A 23933-nucleotide genomic window follows, 5' to 3' on the forward strand; every position below is an offset into this window, starting at 1 on the left:
CTATTTCTGTAAAAAAAATGCCATTGGAATCTTGATAGGGATTGCATTCAATCTGTAGGTGGCTCTGGATAGTATAGGCATTTTAACAATATTAATTCTTACAACCCATGAACACAAGATCCCTTTCTATTTATTTGTATCTTCCTCAATTTCTTTCATGATGACTTTTAGTTTTCAGTGTAAAGATCTTTTCTCTCCTTGGTTAAATTTATTCATAAGTATTTTATTGTTTTTGATGCTATTGTGAATGGGATTATTTTCTTTATTTCTTTTTCAGGTGATTTGTTTTTAGTTTTAGAAAAACAACTTATTTTTCTATGCTAGTTTTGTATCCTGCAGCTTGACTGAATTCATTGAATTGTTCTGACAGTTTTTTGGTAGACTATAGGATTTCATATGCAAACAGACGTTTTTACTTCTTTCTGACTTGGTTGCTTTTTATTTCTTTTTCCTGCCTGATTACACTGACTAGGACTTCCAGTGTTATGTTAAATAGGAATGGTGAGAGTAGGCACCCTTGTTCCTGATCTTATTGGAAAAGCTTTCAGCTTTTCACCATTGAGTATGGTGCGTCTTGTCATATGTGGCCTTTGTTATGTTGATGTCAATCTATTGAGAATTTTTATCATAAATGGATGCAGATTTTCTCAAATGCTTTTTCTGCATCTGTTGAGATGATCTTATAACTTTTGTCTTGCAATGCATCCCATTTACTGATTTGTGTATGTTGAACCACACTTGCATGGTATATGGTCCCTTTAATGTACTTTTGAATTTGGTTTGCTCGTATTATGTTGAAGAAATATGAATCTATATTCATCAGGAATATTGGCCTGTCTTTTTTTGTAGTGTCTGGCTTTGGTATCACTGTAATGCCAGCTTTATAAAATCAGTTTGGGAGTGTTCCCTCCTCTTTGCTTTTTTGAGAAGAGTTTGAAAGGATTGCCATTAATTTTTTAAATGTTTGATAGACTTCATCAGTGAAACCTTTTGGTCCTGGGCTTTTCTTTGTTGGAAGATTTTTGATTACTGATTTAATCTCCTTACTCATTATTGGTCTGTTCAGATTTCTTTCTGATTTACTCTTGGTAGGTTGTATGTTTCTAGGAATTTCTCCATTTCTCTAGGTTGTCTAATTTGTTTGTTGGTGTATAATTGTTTATAGTTGTCTCATGATCCTTTGTATGGTATCAGTTGTGATATCTCTCCTCTCGTTTATAATTTTATTTGGCCCTCTATCTTTTTTTTTAATGTTTATTTATTTTTGAGAGAGAGTGAGAGTAGGGAAGAGGCAAAGAGAAAGGGGGAGAGATAATCCCAAGCAGGCTCCATGCTCAGTGTGTAGCCCCATGGGATACCATGACTTTGGAATCATGACCTGCGCTGAAATCAAGAGGAGGATGCTCAACCAACTGAGCTACCTGAGCACCCCTGGCCCTCTATCTTTTTTCTTGGTTAGTAGAGCCAAAGGTTTGTCAGTTTTGTTTATCTTTTCAAAAAGCCAGCTCTTAGTTTATTAATCTTTTCTATTCTTCTCCTGTTCTCTATTTCATTTATTTATGTTCTAATCTTTATTATTTCCTTCTTTGGTTAACTTTGGGTTTAGTTTGTTCTTTTTCTAATTTCTTGAGGTGTAACGTTGGGCTGTTTATCTGAGATCTTGTTTTTTTCCTGATGTAAATGCATTTATCACTGTAAACTTCCCTTTGAGAGCTGCCTTTTTAAAAAATTTTTTAAAAGCATTAAATTTTTTTGTTTCATCAACTTAAAAAATGTTTATTATTACTTTAAAAAATATTGTCAATACAATACAGTGTATGCGCATAGTTATAAAATAACTCTCCTGCCCTGTCCTTTTCTCCCTACCCCTGAGCTATCTCTTCTGGTATTAATTAACTTCAGTATACTGTTTTCACTAGATCCCTAAGTTTTAGACATTTTCTACTGACTTCCTTTTATGATAATTAAGGACTTGGTTCAGTACCACCCTCCAAATTTCTTCCTTTTCTTTGAATAATGGCCATAATTTTAGTAAAGTCAGAATTCAGTTAAAGAATTTTTTTAATGTTTACTTTTGAGAGAGAGAGAGAGCAAGTGGAGTAGGGGCAGAGAGAGAGAAGGAGACACAGAATCTGAAGCAGGCTCCAGGCTCTGAGCTGTCAGCACAGAGCCTGACACTAGGCTTGAATTCACAAACCATGAGATCATGACCTGAGCCAAAGTCGGACGCTTAACCGACTAAGCCACCCAGGCACCCCTAGAATTCAGTTTTTATATTATTATTATGTAAGTAAATATATTTTACTGTATAGGCTACTATTATACTATGATCGCCTTTCCTTTCTTGTATTTTTATTTTATTATTTTTAATGGGATTTTCCCCCCTTATTCATTTATTTTTATTATTATTTTTAATTTTACATCCATGTTAGTTAACATATAGTGCAATAATGAATAGAATAGAATAGAATAGAATAGAATAGAATAGAATAGAATGGAATAGAATTTGTGATTCATCACTTGTATATAACACCCGGTGCTCATCCCAACAAGTGTCTTTAATGCTCTTTGCCCATTTAGCCCTCCCCCCACCCAGTACCCCTCCAGCAACCCTCAGTTTGTTCTCTGTATTTAAGAATCTCTTATGGTTTGTCTCCCTCTCTGTTTTTATATTATTTTTGCTTCCCTTCCTTTATATTCATCTGTTTTGTATCTTAAATTCCTCATATGAGTGAAGTCATATGATATTTGTCTCTCTGACTTATTTCTCTTAGCATAATACACTCTAGTTTCATCCATGTTGTTGCAAATGGCAAGATTTCATTCTTTTTGGTTGCTGAGTAATATTCCATTGTATATATCTATATATACTACATCTTCTTTATCCATTCATCAGTTGATGGACATTTGGGCTCTTTCCATACTTTAGCTATTGTTGATAGTGCTGCTATAAACATTGCGGTGCATGTGTCCCCTTCAAAACAACACTCCGGTATCCTTTGGATAAATACCTAGCAGTGCAATTGCTGGGTCGTAAGGTAGTTCTATTTTTATTTTTTTGAGGAACTTCCATACTGTTTTCCAGAGTGGCTGCACCAGTTTGCATTCCCACCAGAAGTGCAAAAGAGTTCCTCTTTCTCCACATCCTCACCAACATCTGTTTTTGCCTGAGATGTTAATTGGTGAGGTGGTATCATTGTGCTTTTGATTTGTATTTCCCCGATGATGAGTGATGTTTAGTATTTTTTCATGTGTCTGTTACCCATCTGAATGTCTTCTTTGGAAAAGTGTCTATTCATGTCTTTTGCCCATTTCTTCACTGGATTATTTGTTTTTTTGGGTGCTGAGTTTGATAAGTTCTTTATAGATTTTGGATACTAACCCTTTATCTGATATGTCATTCGCAAATATCTCCTCCCATTCCATCAGTTGCCTTTTAGTTTTGCTGATTATTTCTTTTGCTGTGCAGAAGCTTTTTATCTTGATGAGGTCCCAATAGTTCATTTTTTGCTCTTGTTTCCCTTGCCTCTGAAGACATGTCAGGTAAGAAGTTGCTATGGCTGAGGTCAAAGAGGTTGCCTGTTTTCTCCTCTAGGATTTTGATGGCTGTCTTATGTTTAGGTCTTTCATCCATTTTGAGTTTCTTTTTTGTGTATGGTGTAAATAAGTGGTCCAGGTTCATTCTTCTGTATGTTGCTGTCCAGTTTTCCCAACACCATTTGCTGAAGAGACTTTTTTCCCATTGGATATTCTTTCCTGCTTTGTCAAAGATTAGTTGGTCATACATTTGTGGGTCCATTTCTGGGTTCTCTATTCTGTTCCATTGATCTGAGTGTCTGTTTTTGTGCCAGTACCATACTGTCTTGATTACAGCTTTGTAATACAGGTTGAAGTCTGGAAGTGGGATGACTCCAGCTTTGGTTTTCTTTTTCAGGATTGCTTTTGCTATTCAGTATCTTTTTGGTTTCATACAAATTTTAGGATTGTTTTAGTTCTGTGAAGAATGCTGCTGTTATTTTGATAGGGATTGCATTGAATATGTAGATGCTTTGGGTAGTATTGACATTTTAACAATATTTATTCTTCCAATCCACGAGGATGGACTGTTTTTCCATTTTTTTGTGCCTTCCTCAATTTCTTTCATAAGCTTTCTGTAGTTTTCAGTGTATAGATTTTTCACCTCTTTGGTTAGGTATCCTATGGCTTTTGGTGCAGTTGTAAATGGGATCGATTCCGTGATTTCTCTTTCTGCTGGTTCATTATTAGTGTATAGAAATGCAACCAATTTCTGTGCATTGATTTTATAGCCTGCAACTTTGCTAAATTCATGGATCTAGCAGTTTTTTGGTGTAGTCTTTTGGGTTTTCCACATAGACTATCATGTCATCTGCAAAGAGTGAAAGTTTGCCTTCCTCCTTGCCAATTTGGATGCTTTTTATTTCTTTGTGTTGTCTGATTGCTGAGGCTAGGACTTCCAACACTATGTTGAATAACAGTAGTGAGCGTTCCTTTCTTGTATCTTTAAACATTTTTCTTGGAATTAAAAACTGCCCTATTTTTTTTCGGTCCCATGAATATATACTCACTCTTATTTTTTTCAGATGCTCCACTAGATCTACTGTACACATTTAAGAAGCTTTCCCCAAATAATTTCACAAGTCTGATCATCTATTAGTTATCACTCCCTCCCTGCCCTACCCTTTTACTCCTTTATTCTACTCCTTAGAGTATAGATCCTTCTGCTCTGATGTTCTTTTTATTTTTTTACTTTGAAATTAAAAAAAAAATTAAATTTGAAATAGTTGACGCACAATTCTGAGAACTGCTTTGCTGCATCCCTTAAGTTTTGGTATTTCGCCTTTTCATTTTCATTTGTCTCAAGATATTTTTTTATATCCCTTTAATTTCTACTTTGACTCATTAGATGTTCAAGAATGTGTTTAATTTCTGCATATTTGTGAATTTTCCTGTTTCTTCCCGTTATTGATTTCTATTTCACTTCACTGTGGTTGGAAACATACTTGATATAGTTTCTATCTTCTTTACTTTGTTGAGACTTGTTTTGTGACCTAACATGATCTATCCTACAAAATGTTCCATGTGCCCTTGAGAAGAATGTGTTCTGCCGCTTTTGTATGTAATGTTCTGTGTGTGATTAGTAGATCCATTTGGGTCTGTACTGTTGTTGAAATCTGCTATTTCCTTACTGATTCTCTGTCTGGATAATTTACTCATTGTTGAGAATAGGATATTAAAGTCTCCAGCTATTATTATATTGCTATTTCTCCTTTTAGTTCTGGAAGTATTTGTTTTATACATTTATGTAATATATCTGATGTTCGGATGCATAAATATTTATAATTGTTAGATCTTTTGATGAATTGACCCCTTTATCATCACATACTGACCTTCAAAATTCAGAGAATAGTACACAAAGACTGAAGTTTTATTACATGTAAATTTTACCCCCCAAATATCAAGTAGGATGTCAAGGGATCTTAGGATGGAGTGTGGACTATGACAACATATATTCACTGAAGGGGGAGGAAAAAGGGAGATGACCTAAGTAATTTTAGAAAACTGTTTCGAGTGGATAGTATGTGTCATAGTCCATTTAGGGTGCTATAACAGAATACCATGGATTGAGTGGCTTATAAACAACAAGTTTATTTCTCACAGTTCTGGGGTAGGAAATCCAAGATCAAGGTACCAACAGATTCAGTGTCTGCTGAGGGTAGCTTTCTGATTCATAGATGACCACCTTCTTAGTGTGTCCTCACATGGTAAAAGGGGCTAAGGAGCTCTCATGTGTCTTAAGCAAAACAAAGGCATATATAAAGAAAGTCCCACACAGGGCAAAACATCCAGCACAAGCTATGAGGTCTCTTTCATCTCTTGGTAAGGAAGTGTTGCAGGCTAAGGCCATATGTATGAACGACTGCATGCATGAGACTGCCTTTCCCAGCAAGAGGCAATTAAGGTTAAATGAGGTCATAAGGTAGGGCACTAAACCAATGAGACTGGTGTCCTTATAAAAGGAGAATGGAGAAACAAGATGGGGGGGAAGGTAGAGATGCTTCAGATGACACTCTACTTTGCTTCCCTGTGGCTATGTTCTAGATTGCCAGTCAGGCTGGGTGGTTTGAGGATTATGTCATACAGCACAAGAGGGAGCTGAGGCTACCTATGAAGGAGGACCAGCATTGAGAGCTAGAAGGATTCAAAGACAGGATATGGAAGCAGCAGGAGGAGAAGGTCTGCACTGTCCAGAAGAGCTCCTGAGGCCTCCAAGTGCCTGAGTCCTAGCCCCTCCACCTATGATATAGCACACACAGTTCCTGAAAAAAAAAAAAAAAAAAAAAAAAAAAAGAGGATGAGGAGACATAGAAAGGTGTTTACCTACAAGCCAAGTAGAGAGTTCTCACCAGGACCTGAATCAGCTGGCACCTTGATCTGGGACTTCTAGCTTCCAGAACTGTGAGACAATAAATTTCTGTTGTTCAAGCCATCCAGTCTATGGTATTTTATTATGGCAGCCTGAACAGACTAATACAGACACCAAATACCTCTTCCTTCTAGTCTCCTACCCTTGGCAGCATTTTCTTGTGGCCTATGGTGTTTTGGGGGATAGGGTGGTTGGTACCTAATATGACAGTCATCATTTATTTTGAACAATGGTTTGAGAAGTTTGGGGGCCTAAATTTTAGTCACTTTTTCAAAGGGTTAAGAAGCAAAGTGACTGAAACAGGAATTGATATGGGATCAGAAGTGCTTGTGTCCCAAGCTTCTGCCATCAGAGATGGAGCCAGATGGCTGGTAAATACCCCCAAGTTAGCTGCATCAGAAACAGGCTTAATTTGCTTATCTAACTTTAAAAGATCCATGCTTTGTGTTTCTTAGAGAAATAAAGTTTAGTAACATTAGCATCTAAACTTTTTTGCAGATAGGTCAGAAGCAAACAGTTCCTTTGGTTTTTATGATGACATACAAACCTTATGTTCTCATTTTTCCTCCCAGTTCTCAAAGTTAGATGATCATAAATGTAGCTTTCAGAAATTCCTTATGCCATGTCACAACCTGAGGTAGGGGATTAAAGAGGAAGAGATTTGGGACACTGTGCTAGGGGACTTTTCATTTGTCATTTAATTTATTCCTAAATGCAGGTAGGGTTGCCCCTAATTCACAGTTGAGGAACTGAGCTGAGAGGAGTTGAGTACTTTGTCCCCTGCTAGTAAGAGGCAAAGCTGTAAGTCAGACCCAGTCAGGTCAGGATCCAAATCAAATATTTTCTGTATGATGGTATTTTTTCATTGGGAGTGTGGTGACTTTGTAGTCAGAGTTATTTTAATGAATTAATAGTGATATGCAGGACTCTCTGGTCCTAGGCATTCTCATTTGTGGCTACAATGACCATATATATATATGTTATGTGTATGTGTGTGTGTGTGTGTGTGTGTGTGTGTGTGTGTCTTTATACTCAAATGCCTCAGGGTTATGAGTGCCTGTGTGTGAATGGGGTTATCAGGGATCACTAATGTGGTCCAAAACCATGACCTAGAAGTCAGCATGTCCTGTTTAAGTATTTGCCACTTGCCAGGCAGTCTAACTGTGAAAGACTAGGTGATGGGGTGTCTGGGAGATAGGACTTACAGCATAAGTTTATCATATGGGGCTCTTCATCCCACACTGAGGCAACGGAAGCCACCTTTTATGAGTAGGCCCTGGAAGACTGAATTTCTCCAGGAAGGAGAATGAAATGGTTACTGCAGAAGAGACTGCCCTGTGTAGAAGGAAACTTCTTTTATTCCACTTATAGGTCTAGGCACCCATGCATGTAGTCCTGCCATGAAAACATCTGAATGAGCACGTAGAGTCCATTGTGGTCAGTAAATGTAAAAATAATTAGTGGTAGTTGCAGTTTATATTCATTCCTCTTCAACCTTGAGATAATAGTCTGGGGGTAGGTCTATTTTTAGAGTCTGCGTTTGGCTCGGATAAATTCCATTAACTCCCCTGTGCACTGAAGAACACAGAGCAGGCCGCAATCCCTTCCAGCTTTCTGAGCAGGGCTTCTGTCTGTCTTCCAAGGACTCCTCTCAGTTCCTGAATGTCGCATAGCTGTGCACGTTTTCCCGCTTAGAAGAATGTCCAAAATAGGATAACCCAGAACTGGGCGGGGGGGGGGGGGGGGGGGGAACGTATGCAGGCATTTTTGTCCAGAAGTCCTATGCCATATAAAGGGAGAGTAAAAGGGACGGGGCTGTTTTAAAGGCAAATAGACTAAGTCGACTAATTGCAAGCAGGTAAAGACTCAACGACTTGCCGTCTCGGTGCTGGTGCTTGGCCAAGAGTGTCTTCTGGTTGAGGAAACAATAAATTTCGCCACCGACAGGAAAGATGGCCCAAGTAGGGGCTTCTCCGGTTTGGTCACTTTCGCTGACAAGAAAAAAAGGCTTGAAACCGATTACCCGTAGGAAACCTTGGTGTTCGAAGGCGAGAGGAGCCGGTCCCGAGAGTTCAGGTCACAGCGGTGCAGCGAAGCGACCCCCCTCTGCACGCAGGAGCCGGGATTCCAACGCTTCCTCGCCTCGCGGCTCAGAGGTTCGCGCTCGGCACCCGCGGCTGTCAGTCAGCGTCCTGGGCCCGCCCCTCCCGGAATTCGACCAATCGTAGCCGGGAGTTGGGCGTGAGGCGACGTAGCGGGGCCAGGAAGCAGGGGCCGGGCTGTCTGGCGCAGCGGCTACAGATCGGGGCGTCCCGATGCCAGGCGGCGGGAGAGCGCAAGGAGAGCAGCTGGGCCTGGAGGTGAGTGCGGGACTGCGGGTTGTACGCGGGCGCCGGCTGGGTCCTTGCCGCTCAAGCGACCCATTGCCTGGCTCCTCGCGTGCGCCTCTCGTTTGCGAAGCCCCTTACTCCGCGCGCGACAGCCCCTGAGTCCCTGGCCTGGTGCAGAGGAGCTCAGACAAGGGGATCGCGACTGGGGGCACTGGAGCCAGAAAGGGGGGACTCTGGCCCTTGGAGGGGGCAGAGCTGCAACCCCGGCCGCCTCGGACCTGAGTTGCCTGAGTCGCTGCAGGTCCCGGTAGGGAGGGGCGGGGCTGGCGCGAGCTTCTCTGTCCTCAGTTTTCTGCACTTACTGCAACGCCGGGAGGTGCAGCTGCCAAAGACCCCTCCCTAACCCAGTGCGGTCCTTTTTGCGACGCCTCTCTCCTTATTCCCCAATCTCCGGTCTCGTTGCTGCTGTGGGCCCCAGCTGCCACTTGCCTGGCGATGTTCTCACACTTTGGACTCTTCTGGCATTACTCAGCTGACGCTTTGGGACATCAGATTCAGATCGTATGGGGAGAGAAGAGTGTGACTTTGCAAGGTGTGATGTGGAAACCCTGGCCTGGATCCGTTTGATCAGAGGCCACCAGGGTGGTGGTCAGGGGCATTCTCAGTCAGGATTTATATGAATTTTGTGTGTAATTGTCTGTAAAATTTTCCTTTCTTTTCATTATTTAAAGGAGGATTGTTGCCATATTTCCTAAAGATGAAGAATCACACTGCTCAGTGGGCCTTCCCCCTCCTCACTGTGGTTATCATTTGGAACATCAGGGTGTGCTTGAAGCTGGTGGGACTCCCAGACCCCGATCATTAATTGTCTGATTCCATGCAGTGGAGACAGCAACACACTATTATTCCTCCATGGTGTTTGGGTTCTGCTTTTCTTTGACTGTGCTTAGTTCTCTTCTCTCCTTGACAATCTCTGGCCTGATACAGTGCTGTTATTTGTTACTGAGAAAGGAAACGAAGGAAAGGAAACTGAAGTGAGGTTGGCTGTCCCTATTGCCCTGGATTCGGATTGTCCTGAGGGGACAGTGTAGGTTACAATTTTGGAAAGGCCATCCATGACTGAATGATAGGAGTAACACCCCTGGCCACCGCATACTAGTGGTTCCCCTATTTGGCTATATATTATGATTAAATATTATAATATTTGGAGACCTCTTTTAAAAAGCTGTTTCTTGGGACTTGCTCCCACAGATTCCTATTCAGTGTAGTCTGATTCTGAGTCTAGTCTAGTCGTTGGCGTTGTTAAAAGCTTACACGATGATATTCATGGGCATGCAAGGTTAAAGAACACAGCCTATTAATGTGCTTTATATTTTCTTATAGCACTTAATACTCTGTGACTTATCTAACTGGTTTGTTTACTTCTCAACTCCTCCCCTCCATGAAAGCATGAGGTGCTGCTTTGGTGGAAGGGCAAGGAAGTCCTAGGTGAGTCAGCACTTTGGGTGTGTGAGATGAGGGTACATGAAAGAGAACTAGAATCAGAGGAACCAAGTCCTGCAGACTTCTGCTGTGCTTCATCTTTGTCCAGGGGTTGACCTTGTTTGGTGATCCATCATTTTCACGGTCTTGGATAGGTCTCCAGTTCTTTCTCTAGATCCTGGCCCGTTAAGTTTCAGGGTCTTACTCAGTCCCCTATGAAATATAGCTGCTCTTTGTTATTTATTTTTTGAAGTATAGTTGATATACAATATTATATTAGTTTCAGGTGTATGTCACAGTGATTTGACATTTATGTACATTATGAAATGATCAGCATGATCAACGTAGTTACCATCTGTCACCATACAAAGCTATTACAAAATTATTCACTATATTCCCTGTGCTATATTTGCATCCCCATAACTTATTTATTTGGTAACTGGAAGTTTGTACCTTCTCATCCTCCTCACCTATTTTTCCCATCCCCCCATTTCCCTCCGGCAAGGCAACCACCAGTTTGTTGTGTATATTTATGAGTTATATAGCTGCAATTTGGAAAGTTTGATATATAAGTGTTTAAGTTTGGGAATATTCCTTATAAATCTGTCATTTGTCTCATGCAGGGGTCTGTGTTTTCTAAATTGAAATTCTAGACACTTGGTCTGAAAAGCACAATTATATAAATGTGGATAGCAGTTCAGAGTATTTAGGATGGGGCGTGTGCCAGAAATTGGATGTGTGGTTATCCTCTAATACATTGTCTTTGTGAAATGGTTGTCTAAGAACTTTAGTTCCCTAGAGGATGGGTTTACTGCCTGATTTTCTCTTAAAAGTACTAGCTCAACTATCTCATTGATGTTACTGACAACTGTAATTCCAAGTGATGTAAGCAATCACTTTGTAATTCTCTTATGAAAGAGGGTGGGAGGTCCAGTAGGTAATGACAGTCTAGGGTTGTTGGGATGGACCATAAAGAAGTTAGATTGGCTGGCAAGTAGTCTCAATCAACTTTGGAGAAAGAGACTCAACAGACCACAAATTTTACTTTCTGCTTGTCCTTTGAACATGAATATGAAGCATGAGTAAGGGGTGGACTGACAGATCAGAAGGATTTGAAAACAAGACCACTCAAGTTTAAATTCCTCATGAAGTAATCATAACTGTTAGGTCTGTCTGGACACTGCTTGTTTTCTGTAGGTAGGATGGATTGTTGAAGTACATGGTTATTCTAGTCTTTAAGAAAAATAACATATGAAGCTTTTATCTTTTCTTTTTCAGTTATATTGCTATTTATAAAGTTTTGACCTTCAGCTCAGCTCTGGGAGTGATTTGCCGTGTTTAAGTTCATATATGTAAACATCCAGTTACGGTTTTTTATTAGTAGTAAAGGAAATGTTTCTCCTACTATGTTGTACTGAAATCTATGTGCATCTCAGTAGAAAATTGTACTCTTGATTTCAAATACGTTTTCCTTTACGTTCAGTATCTTTAACCTATATATCATGTGCTTATCTCTGCTGGAGCAGGAAGAATGGTATAAAAATGAAAAAACATCAACCTATGCTTTGAATGTGGCAAGAAGAGAATAAGGGCTATTGTCGTGATTGCTTGAATGCAGGACTTCACACTGGAAGAAAAGTTAGATGTAAACTCTAATTTCTTAGTTGTATTAAGCATCTCTTCTTGGGAATTGGAAATTTCAAAAAAGAAAAAGGTAAATTACATTCAGTAATATAGTTTATTTTCGGTTGACATAGGAAACTTTTTCTTAGAGTCATTCCCATCTAGCACTTTTGTTTTTATTCAGTTCTCAGGCAATTTGAGATACCAAATGATACTGTTCTGCTGTCTTGGCAAACAGCTTTCTTGTTCTAATGCCTAGGTTTTATATTGGTAGGAAAATAGCAGAGAACTGTTAAACATTTCTTCTTTCACTTTGAAATTTTTCATTTTGTTTGTTTGTTTATTTATTTATTTATTTATTTATTTATTATATTTTAAATGTTTATTTATTTTTGAGAGAGAGCGAGCGCGCACAAGCCAGGGAGGGGCAGAGAGAGAGGGAGACACAATCTGAAGCAGGCTCCAGGCTCTGAGCTTGTGAGTGCAGAGTCTGATGCAGGGCTTGAACTCAAGAACTGTGAGATCATGACCCGAGCCAAAGTCAGAAGCTTACCAAACTGAGCCACCCAGGCACCCCTGAAATTTTTCATTTTAGCTTATGTTGTTTTCCTATATTTGCTTTAATATTCTGTTTCTCCTTATGGCTTATCTTTATTACTTTTAGAAACCCGCTTTTTTTCTTTATATTTGTGATTTTTATTTCCTGGCAAAAAATTAAGACATTGAGATAAAGATGAAGGAGAAAAACAGAAACTGCTGAGAGGTGACACCTATCAACATTTTAATATATGTCTTTTTAAAATGTTTATTTATTTATTTTGAGAGAGAGGGAGCATGAGCAAGGGAGGAGCAGAAAGAGAGGAGAGAGAATCCCAAGCAGAGTCCTCACTGTCAGCACAGAGCCCAACACAGGACTCAGTCTCACGACCCTGAGATGATGACCTGATCCAATATCAAGTCAGATGCTTAACCGACCGAGCCACCCAGACGCCCCTAATATTATGTGTCTTTCTAAAGAGAGGTCTCAGTGCTCCTCAGACCACATTTACTTAGACGTACAGATGAGTCTCTCACATCTCAGTGCTGTACTTGCTCATGGTGGGAAGTCAGGTCTTTTCTTGGCATGACCTTCCAGGAATGACTTTCAGTTTAAGTCCCTGGCTGTGAGGGGCTTCTTGCATATTTGCATTTCTACCTGTGTCCCTGTAGTCCCTATAGCTCTGGGGTCTGCTGCCCTTGCCGTCCTTCTCCACCACTGGCTGCCGCTGTGCTGCTGCTAACTGGCTCTGAATAACACATTGTCTAAACTGCTGGCGTTTCCACAGTACACACACTATGCTTCCTATGTGCTGCTGAATTTCTGTGGAGTGTCATCTTTGGCCTTTTCCCTCTCTGGACATAAGAGAAACCTATGATTTTTATGGCCAACTCCTCGAGAAGGGTTTCTATAGAGGAGCAGTGTGCCCTGTTGACAGTTATTTCTATTTCACTGCTATTCCTTCCCAGAATTTAGAGGCACTTTGAGGTGAGTGGGTGCCTTGGTGTTGGAGAGGGGTGGTGTTGAGGGCTTATCACGTGGTTCGGTGTGTGGTATCCCTGTAGAGGTGGTCAGGAGTGCTGGATCTGTTCTAACTCAATTTAGGAGGGGAACCACCTCTTCCCTAATATGAGTGTTAGCTTTTCCCTGAGAATTTCTGGCGTCTAGTACAGTGTGTGGTACAGAACAGGCTTCCATAATTATTTGTGGCATGGATGGTTGAATCAACATATATCAGGTAAGGGAAGACATCCTGTGAGGGAATCAAGGAAGTATGATACATTGTTATTACGAAGCAGCTTTTTCTCTGATACATGGTTTCTGGTTTGTGTTTAAAAATTTTTTCTTTAATGTTTATTTATTTTTGATAGACAGAGTGCCGAGCCAGGGAGGGGCAGAGAGAGAGGGAGACACAGAATCCGAAGCAGGCCCCAAGCTCTGAGCTGTCAGCACAGAGCCCCACGCGGGGCTCGAACTCACAGACCGTGAGATCATGACCTGAGCCGAAGTCAGACGCTCAACTGACTGAGACACTCAGGGGCCCCTGTTTTTTGTTTTGTTTTGTTTTTTAATGTAATCATAATTGGTATAGTCTTGTCATGGGGACAAGAACTACAAATACAGAGAAGTGAAATCACTGAGAAGTAAAATGAGAAGAGAGTGCTGTGGGAGTTCAGAGGATGGAGAGCATGCTAGAATAGCTTAGCCCTGTCTCCTTTATGAAGCGCAGGTGAGGAAGAGTTGTTGTGGTCCCTGCGCATGGGAATGCATTGGATAGGTGGAGTGGAAGAGTGAGGGGGTGGCGGGGCATGCCAGACCCCATACAGAGCTGCAGGGAGTGCTGGTGCAGCGAAGTGTTCCCAGATCCTCCCACCCAGTTATGCACCCTTTCACCTTGCCTTCTCCACCCTGCCCTCTGGTCCTCCTTGGAAAGTCTCGCTAGGAATAAAATATGAGTACTTTTTCTGCTTACCTATATCAAATAACAACTCGGGGAGGGGAGCATTTTGAATTCCTTTTGTGGGAGAACAATTAGGAGCAGCAGGCTCTGACGTCCTCCACCTCTAGCATTTATGATGATGGATTTGGGTGTCCTCTTAATTCTCGGGCTTAGTTTTTCTCTCCTGCATCTTCAGGGCAAGTGTCTTCCTTCCTGTGCCGTTACTCAGCTGAGGGAGGGCCAGTTCTACATGTGCGCTGAGAGAGCTGGAAATCCAAAGGGTGTTTCCTATCCCCTGCCATGCAGAGGGACAGCACTGTTTTCTAGAGGTCAGGATGGTTTGCACAGTATCCCAGATTTCCTCCTAAAATCACAAGGTTTCCTCCTAATGCTCTTCAAACACAATTACTTTAGGAATGTTATATGACTTTAACTATAAGAAAAGGGAAGGGATTTTATTTACTTAGACCTCTAGAAGTTGAACAGTTACTTTAATTTTCTACCTCTGAGAGTTTGAAGACATTCTTCTTTGCCTCTTTAAAAAGTTAAAACCTAAATAGGTTGCAGGACAACTATCACTGTATTTATATGGAAGCCTGGGGTTGGGTTTGAGCAAGTTGTCTGGATATGGAACAGATCTCACTGTGCTCTGGCTCTTTGCTTTCTCCTCATGACTCTGGGCCTTTGAGAAGGTTAAGGAAGAAGAAATGTCATGTCCTTCCTCTTACTCCACCCAAGACCGTTGCAGTTGGTAATTTGTGTTCTCATCTCCCCTCTTTGAAGGAGTCCCTTGAAGAAAAATGTGCTTCTTAAATCAACCCCAGCCTCTCCTCTGTACAAAGAACTCTTCGTGATACTAGCAGAAAATAAGCAAATTAAACTAAAAGCTTATCTGCAGCTCAGAAGAACAAGGAAATGGAGTTTTGAGGAGTGGAGGTAGCCTGGCGTCAGCCATGGGTGATCAAGACACAGCCAGACAATGTGGATCAATTTCTTCAAACTACGGCTTTTCTGCTGCCTGCTTGCAGTGCTGATGGTGGTGGTGTTGATCATCAATGTTACTCAGGTGGAGGTGAGTACGTTGTATACTCCGTCATGACTAAGGGAACCAAATTAAGGGTTTGGGGCTAAGTAGCCTGGGAAATGTTGGTCATCAGAAAACTTACCCAGGCCATAGCTCTTGTTTTCATTTTCTCAGTAAGGGTTTGGGTCCCTTCAGTGGTTATATCCTGTGTTGTCACAAAAGGTACAGTGATGAAGATGAGAGACATGGTTTCTTCACTTATGGAGCTCATATTCTCAGTGTGCACAGGAGAAAATAATGAGTAGTCATAATCATACAGTAATAATAAATGATAGTTTGAAATTGTGAACAGTACTATAAAGAAAGGAAAGCAGGCTACTCTGTAGCAGTTTAGAGAGATGAAGGAAAGCTTACTCAAGGAGGGGCCTTTCAGCGGACTCCCAGCAAAGAGCTGAAGTATCTCAGAGGAGGGAGTTGATGAGTCTGTTCTGAAGACTATCACAGAAGGGCAGAGACTGTGTCTTCCTGAACCCGCTCAACTGCCTGGCACTGCGAAGGAACTTAGCAGTATCCCCCTCCGCCACTCTGCCACTCACTGCACAGATTCATAGGACACCAAAATTTATGGAGTGATTCTGTATAAGATGCTGCTGCCTGTCTTGTTGGCTTGTGGTACTTCTCAGGTCCAGCGTAATTATGGTGTTTCTCTGCTTATTGGGTTTTGCTATAGATTGAATGTGTCCCCAAACATTCGGGCCCTGTGGGAGCTCACATTACTGTTGTCTTTCATGCTTTCAAGTGGTTTTTTTATTCCGCCTCCAGGAGTTTCATCATGCACTTGTGCCCTCCAGTACTCTGTCAAGAACGCAAGTGGGACCTTCTGTAGATCTCCTGAGATCTCTCTCTCTCTCTCTCTGTACCTCTCCTCCTATCACTCTGTCCTGTGTATTCACCTTGGTCTTTCAAGACTCGGCCACATCTCTTCAACTTGAGCAGTTGGCCAGGCCCCACTTGGGTTCTGCTCTCCATGCTGCAGCCTGGAAATGCTTTCAAGGGTGCAAGCAAAGGATCACCCCCTGTATTTCCTTTCAGGAATCTTTGTCATTTGTTGTCTGATGTCCAGTGTCTGGAAAACCAGTGTTTCCTATATTTTGGACTTTTTTAAAAAAAGTTATTTCAGGTGGAAGGGTAAATCTTACTGTTTTTTTATCTTGGCTGGAAGTTGAAGTCTGAGGAATTTGAATTTGAGGGGAAAGTGGTAATTAAGAAGCTGGAGGGGAGGGGCGCCTAGGTGGCTCAGTTAAGTGTCTGACTTTGGCTTGGGTCATGATCTCATGGTTTGTGAGTTCAAGCCCCACTTCAGACACTCTGTTGTCTGTGAGGAGTCTGCTTTGGATCCTGTGTCCCTACCGCCCCTTCCCCCCTCCCCCCCATCCCTCTCTGGCTCACACTCTCAAAAATAAATAAACATTTATTAAAAAAGTAAAACTGGGGGGTGTGGGGTGAAGGATTAATGGGCCAAGGAGAGGAGATAATGGGATCTAGAACACAAGTGGAGCATATAACTTTGTAGGATGAGAGACAAGGTATATTGTGCCTCTCTTGTTCTTGTTGTTCTTGTAGTATTAAGTATGTAGGGAGGGCCGTGCTCCTTTCTCTGTCTGAGCTAAGAAGGAAAAATATCATGGTGATTGGCAATGTAGATACATTCACTGCTGGAGGGTAAGACATTGAAGCAGTTCTTGCCCGTAGAGGAGGTGGAGGGTTGAAGAAGGAGAGTGCTGCCCAACAGGTTTGTGTGTAGGGCCTTGGAGAACAGGGTTGGGAGATGGACAGGGGCAGTAAGTTTTCAAGACCAGAGGTGTGCATGGCACTCACCTTCACTGGTTTTGTGTGTGTGTGTGTGTGTGTGTGTGTGTGTTTTACTACATTCAACAGCCTGGGTATACAAATAGAGAAAAACTTGTATGGGTCTAGGTTCAGTGAGGAGACAGGAGAAGGGACAGAGACTTGAGAGGGCAGGCCAGAGTCCCACATCATTAATATGACAGTCAGGAAGGAATGTGAGAAAATTCCCATAATAGTCCAGCTTTAGTTCTTGAAAACTTCTGGACTGAATGGTAACTAACAGCTCTATCCACACAAACACAAACTCAGCCCTAAGGGAGGGGAGATAGCAGTAATCAATGATTAAGACAATTCTTACATTGAAAATAGCAAATAGGTCTTTTGTTGGAGTTCAGTAAAACATTTTCCCTGTCTAAAGAGTCATCTTGTCCTAGACGAAAATATTGTCATGGCTTGTAAACTGTTCAATTTATTACTGTGATGAGAATTGACAAAGAAGCTTGGGGTGGGGATGAGGAGTGGGAAAGCCTCTGAAGCTTGGCAACCTGCCTTCCCTTAATCCCCTTTCCATCCTATGCATCTTGGTCCTGACTATACTTTTCATGCAATTAGAGTATCTCAGCATTTTCTAAAAAGTACACACTCAATTTTAAGTAAAAATATCACATAAGGTGTATATAGCAATATCCAGCTAAAGATTGTAGAGGGAATCATTATTATTTCTCTGATAAGCTCTCATTGAGCATGGCCTGCATTTATTTATTTGTTTTTTCCTCTTATTCATTGATATATATACATATATATAGTTTTTTCTGATTATAAAAACAATGCCAGTTTATTAGGACTTTTGGCTGCAAGAAACCTGATTCTGGCTGGCTTTAATATTAAGGACTATTTGGGGCGCCTGGGTGGCTCAGTCAGTTAGGCATCTGACTCTTGATCTCAGCTCAGATCTTGATCTCAGGGTCATGAGTTGCAGCCCTGTCTTGGGCTCTGTGCTGGGTGTGAAGCTTACTTAAAAAAAAATTCACATGGCTCAGCCCCAAGTATCTGGTGATTCTTGGATTAGGCTGCTTGGGTCAATCAGCTGGTCTTTAAAAAAAATCCAGTAGGGGCGCCTGGGTGGCGCAGTCGGTTAAGCGTCCGACTTCAGCCAGGTCACGATCTCGCGGTCCGTGAGTTCGAGCCCCGCGTCAGGCTCTGGGCTGATGGCTCGGAGCCTGGAGCCTGTTTCCGATTCTGTGTCTCCCTCTCTCTCTGCCCCTCCCCCGTTCATGCTCTGTCTCTCTCTGTCCCAAAAATAAATAAAAAACGTTGAAAAAAAAATTAAAAAAAAAAAATAAATAAAAATAAAAAAAATCCAGTATAATTAACATACATTGTTATATTAGTATCAAGTGAAGAATATAGTGATTCACCAGTTCTATATATTATTCAGTACTCATCCCAGTAAGTGTTCTCTTAATCCCCTTCACTTATTTCATTCATCCCCCTCCCCGCCCTCCCCAGCTCTCTTCTGGTAACCACCAGTTTGTCCTCTATATTTAAGTGTCTGTTTTTTTGCTTGTTTTTTTTTTTCTTTCTTTGTTTTGTTTCTTAAATTTCACATATGAGTGAATTCATAGGGTTTTTGTCTTTCTCTTTCACTTAGCATTATACCTTCTGGATCCATCTATGTTGTTGCAAATGGCAAGATTTCATTCTTCCTATGGCTGAGTAATATTCCATCACACACACACACACACACACACACACACACACACACACGCATATACACCATCTCTTCTTTCTTCATTTTTCTTTATTTGGACACTTGGGTTGCTTCTATATGTTGGCTATTGTAAATAATGCTATAGTAAACATAATAGTGGTGCATATATTTTCTCACATTAGTGTTTTCATTTTCTTTAGGTGAATACCCAATAGTGCAATTACTGGATCATATGGTAATTCCATTTTTAACTTTTTGAGGAAACCTCCTTACTGTTTTCCACAGTGGCTGCACCAGTTTGCATTCCTACCAACAGTGCACAAGGGTTCCTTTTTGTCCACATCCTTGCCAATGCTTGTTGTCTCTTCTGTTATTGATTTTAGCCATTCTGACAGGTATGAGGGCATATCTCATCATAGTTTTGATTTGCATTTCCCTGATAGTGATGTTGAGGATCTTTTTCATGTGTCTGTTGACGATTGTATGCCTTCTTTGGAAAAATGTCTGTTCATGTCTTCTGTCTACTTTTAAGTTGGATTATTTGTTTTTTTGTGTGTTCAGTTGTGTAAATTCTTTATATATTTTTGGTAGTAACCCTTTATTAGATTTGTCATTTGCAAATATCTCCTCCCATTCTGTAGGTTGTCCTTTTGTTTTATTGATTGTTTCCTTTGCTGTGCAGAAGCTTTTTATTTTGATATATTCCCAGTTGTTTACATGTGCTTTTGTTTACCTTACCTTGGGAGATGTATCTAGAAGAATGTTGCTATGGCCAATTTAAGAGGAATTACTGCCCATGCTCTCTTTTAGAATTTTGATGGCTTCCTGTCTTACATTTAGGTCTTTCATCCATTTTGAGTTTATTTTTGTGTATGGTGTAAGAAGTTTCATTCTTTTGCATGTAGCTGTCCAGTTTTCCCAGCATCATTTGTTGAAGAGACTTTTTCTCATTGCATATTCTTGCCATCTTTGTCATAGATTAATTGACCAAGTAATCGTGGGTTTATCTCTGGGCTCTCCGTTCTGTTCTGTTGATCTATGTATCTATTTTTGTGCTAGTACCATACTGTTTTGATAACTTTGTTTGCAGTCTATCTTGAAATTTGGGATTGTGCTATCTCCAGTTTTGTTCTTTTTTTTTCAAGATTGCATTGGCTATTCAGCGTCTTTTGTGGTTCCGTACAAATTTTAGGATTATTTCTTCTAGTTCTGTGAAAATATTGTTGGTGTTTGATAGGGATTGCATTAAATCCATAGACTGCTTTGGGTAGTATGAACCTTTTAACAATATTTGTTCTCCCAATCCATGAGCATGGAGTATCTTTCCATGTGTTTGTGTGGTCTTCGGTTTCTTTCATCAGTGTTTTATAGTTTTCAGAGTACGTCTTTCACCTCCCTGGCTAAGTTTATTTCTAAGTATTTTTATTATTTTTGGTGCAATTATAAATGGGATTGTTTTCCTAATTTCTCTTTCTGCTGCTTCATTGTTAGTGTATAGAAATGCAATGGATTTCTGTCTATTGATTTTGTATCCTGACATTGGCTGCTCTTGAATAGCTGGGGTGGCTACCCAAGGAACAAGAGTAAGAGTAGAAAGGAAGAGAGGAAAAGGGTAGGAAGGAGAAGAGGGGGTGTTGTGAGCATGCGTTAATGGTTTGTTATATCCTTACAACAACTTGAAAAGAGAGGGAGGCTGGAATATTTCCTAATAGGTAATCAGTAGGAAAGGGAAAATATTTTCTTTCTTTTTATTGAGATATAGTTGACATATAACCTGTAAGTTTAAGGTATACAGTGTGTAGATTTGATACACTTATATATTGCAATATGATTATCACCATAGGATTTCATAATATCATATTGTATAACATAGTCTTTAATCCATTTTGATTGGTGTAAGATACGGATCTAGTTTCATTTGTCTGCATGTGATTATAGTTTTTCTAACACCATTTGTTGAAGAGACTGTTTTCCCCGTTAAGTATTTGGGCTCTCTTGTCAAGTATTAGTTGATCCTAGGGTTGCTTGGCTGGCTCTGTCAGTAGAGCATGTGACTCTTGGTCTTGGGTCATGAGTTTTAGCCCTACATTGGGCATAGAGATTACTTTTAAAAATTTAGTTGATCATATATGTGAGGGTTTATTTCTGGACACTTGATTCTATTCTGTATTTATGCCAGTACCATACCGTTTTTTTTAAATGCTTGTTCATTTATTTTGAGAGAGAGAGAGAGTGCACAAGCTGGGGGAGGGGCAGAGAGAGAGAGGGGAGAGAGAATCCCAAGCAGTCTTTATGTTCACCGTGGAGCCCAGTGTGGGGCTCTATCCCATGAACCATGAGATCATGACCTAAGCTGCAATCAGGAGTCAGTTGCTTAACCAGCTCAGCCACCCAGGTGCCCCTGTTTTGATTACTATAACTCTGTAGTGTAGTTTGAAATCAGGAAGTGTGATACCTTCAGCTTTGTTGTTGTTTCTTAGGATTGCTCTCTTTGGGGTCTTTTATGGTTCTATACAAACTCTGTTTTTTCTACTTTTTATTAAAAATGCCATTGGAATTTTGATAGGGATTGCTTTATAAATGTCTGTTAGGTCCATTTAATCTAATGTATGTATGGTTCAAGTCCAATGTTTCCTTGTTGATTTTCTGTCTGGATGATCTGTCCATTGCTGAGAGTGGAATATTGAAGTCCCCTACTATTATTTTATTGTTTTCTCTTTCTCCCTGTAGTTCTGTTAGAATTTGATTAATATATTTAGGCGTTCTGATGTTGAATTGGTGTATGTTTATGATTGTTATATCTTCTTGATGAATTCACCTCTTTATCATTATATAATGACCTTTTTTGTCTCTTGTTACTGTTAGGCTTAAAATAGGCTTAAAGTCTATTTTGTCTGATTAAGTGTAGCCACTCCCTCTTTCTTGTAGTTTCTACTTACATGGACTATCTTTTTTCATCCGTTTGCTTTCAGCCTATGTGTGTCTTTAAATCTGGAGTATCTTGTAGGCTGCCTATAGTTGGGTCTTTTTTTTTTTTTTTTTTTTTTTAATATATTCAGCTACTATTTGCCTGTTGCCTGGTGAAGTTAGTCTACTTATATTTAGAGCATTTATTGATATGTAAAGGCTTACCATGCCATCTTATTAAGTACTTTCTGAATGTTTTGTGTTTTCATAGTTTCTTTTTTCCTATGTTTCTGCCTTCTGTTGTAAATTGGTGTTTTTCTATGGTGGTATGCTCTGTTTTTCCTTTCTTTTTCTTGTGAATCTTCTCTATGGTGTTGCTTTGTGAGTACCATGGAACTTACATAAAATATCTCTTAGATAAAGCAGTCCATTTTAAGCTTACAGCAACTTAACTTCATAGTATACAAAGCTCCACCCTTTTACTCTCTCCCTTTATATTTTTGATGTCACAATTTACCTTTTTTATATTGTGTGTTCATTAAGTTACAGTAGCTATAGTTACTTTTAATGCTTTTTCCATTTAACTTTAATGCTGTAGTTAAGTGGCTAACACACTATTCTATTGTAGAATTAGAGTTTTTAATTTTGACTGTATATTTATTTTTACTCTTATGTTGTATACTTTCATATGTTCTCATGTCACCAATTAGTATCTTTTCATTTCAGCTTGAAAAACTCTTTTTAGCATTTCTTGCAAGGCTGATGTAGTGGTGATGAACTCCCTCAGCTTTTGTTTGTCTGGGAAAGTCTTTATTTCTTCTTCATATCTGAAAGCTAACTTTCCCTGATACAGTATTTTTGGCTGGCAGTTATTTTCTTTCAACACTTTGAATATGTCATTCCACTCTTCCTGGCCTGTAGGGTTTCTGCTGAGAAATCTGCTGATAGCCAAATGGGTGTTCCTTTGCAGATTATAGTCTTTTCTTCAGACTGCTTTCAGGATTCTCTGTTTTTTGACAGTTTTATTATATTGTGTCATGGAGAAGGTCTTTTTGCACTGAGATATTAGGGTGATCTATTAGCTTTGTGAACTTGGTCATATAATTATATCCACAGGTTTGGAAAATTGGCAGCTATTATCTTTTTAAGTAAACTTTCTGACCCCTTTTCACTCTCTGTTCTTTCTCAAATCCCAATTATTCTAATATTTGTACATTTAATATCGTCCTATAGATCATGTAAGCTGTGTTCTTTTTCATTCTTTTTTCTTCGTTCATTTCTGATTGGGTTATTTTAAAGTTTAATTTTCCAGTTCGCTTATTCTGTTTTCCATTTGAGATGCTCTACTGTAGATGCTCTCTGTTGAATTTTTCATTGCATTCATTGAATTTTTGTTTGCTTCTTTTTTATGATTTCTCTCTGTAGATTTCTTATTTTGTTGAATTATCTGGGTTTTCTTACAGTTTGTTGAGTTTCCTTAAACAACTATTTTGAATTCTTTATCAGATGGTGTTAAATTCTGTGCCTTTGAGCTAGGTTATTGGAAGATTATTGTTATCTTTTGGTGATAATGTATTTCCTTGATTTTTCATGTTCCTGTAGATTTGCATTGCTGCTTTTACATTTAAAGTAGCAGACACTTCCTCAAATTTATACCATCTGCCTTCAGATGGGGTAAATTGTTTGTTGGTCCTATGATATCTGGGGTTTTCTCCACTCTTATATGGATACACCTTCCCCACATTTTTCCTTCTTCATATGGCATAATTCTTAAGCTTTTCTCTCTTCTGATTCTTACAACCCAGCAGGCTAGCCTCTCTTAATTTCTTTTGTTTTCCAGAAGGTGGCACTGTAACTCAGGTTTCTGGTTTCTTCTTTGCCCAGAGATACTAGTTTATTTTTCTGATAACACTCATTTATCAGACTTACGCTTTCCACTTCATGTGGAAGGGTATGCGAAGAGCTGATGGCAGAGTTGGGGGAGGTGTGAGTTTAGCACTCAGGGTGTTGGGGGTGCCTCATGGGTTTGGTGGGGAGATTGTCAGGTGAGATTCTCCCATAGGCTTGTGGACAGACTTTCTGCTAA

At 40.0% G+C, this 23933-nt stretch overlaps 1 protein-coding gene across 3 annotated transcripts in view; it reads left to right on the forward strand.

Moving 5' to 3' along the window:
* Positions 1–8694: 8694 nt before the first annotated feature.
* NXPE3 (neurexophilin and PC-esterase domain family member 3) overlaps positions 8695–23933 on the forward strand; it is a 44259-nt gene continuing 29020 nt past the window's right edge. Inside the window, exons 1-3 of one of the 3 annotated variants that reach the window (XM_060640138.3) lie at positions 8789–8805; positions 9507–11971; positions 15141–15429. In XM_060640138.3, the coding sequence (XP_060496121.1) occupies positions 15337–15429 (93 nt within the window). In that variant the 5' untranslated portion in view covers positions 8789–8805; positions 9507–11971; positions 15141–15336. Of the gene's footprint in view, positions 8806–9506; positions 11972–15140; positions 15430–23933 lie in introns of all 3 variants that reach the window. The other 2 variants (XM_060640137.3, XM_078452975.2) reach the window with 2 other exon arrangements.

This window comes from Panthera onca, chromosome C2 (assembly GCF_046562875.1).
Source record: "Panthera onca isolate mPanOnc1 chromosome C2, mPanOnc1 haplotype 2, whole genome shotgun sequence".
Taxonomy (NCBI): Eukaryota; Metazoa; Chordata; class Mammalia; order Carnivora; family Felidae; genus Panthera; species Panthera onca.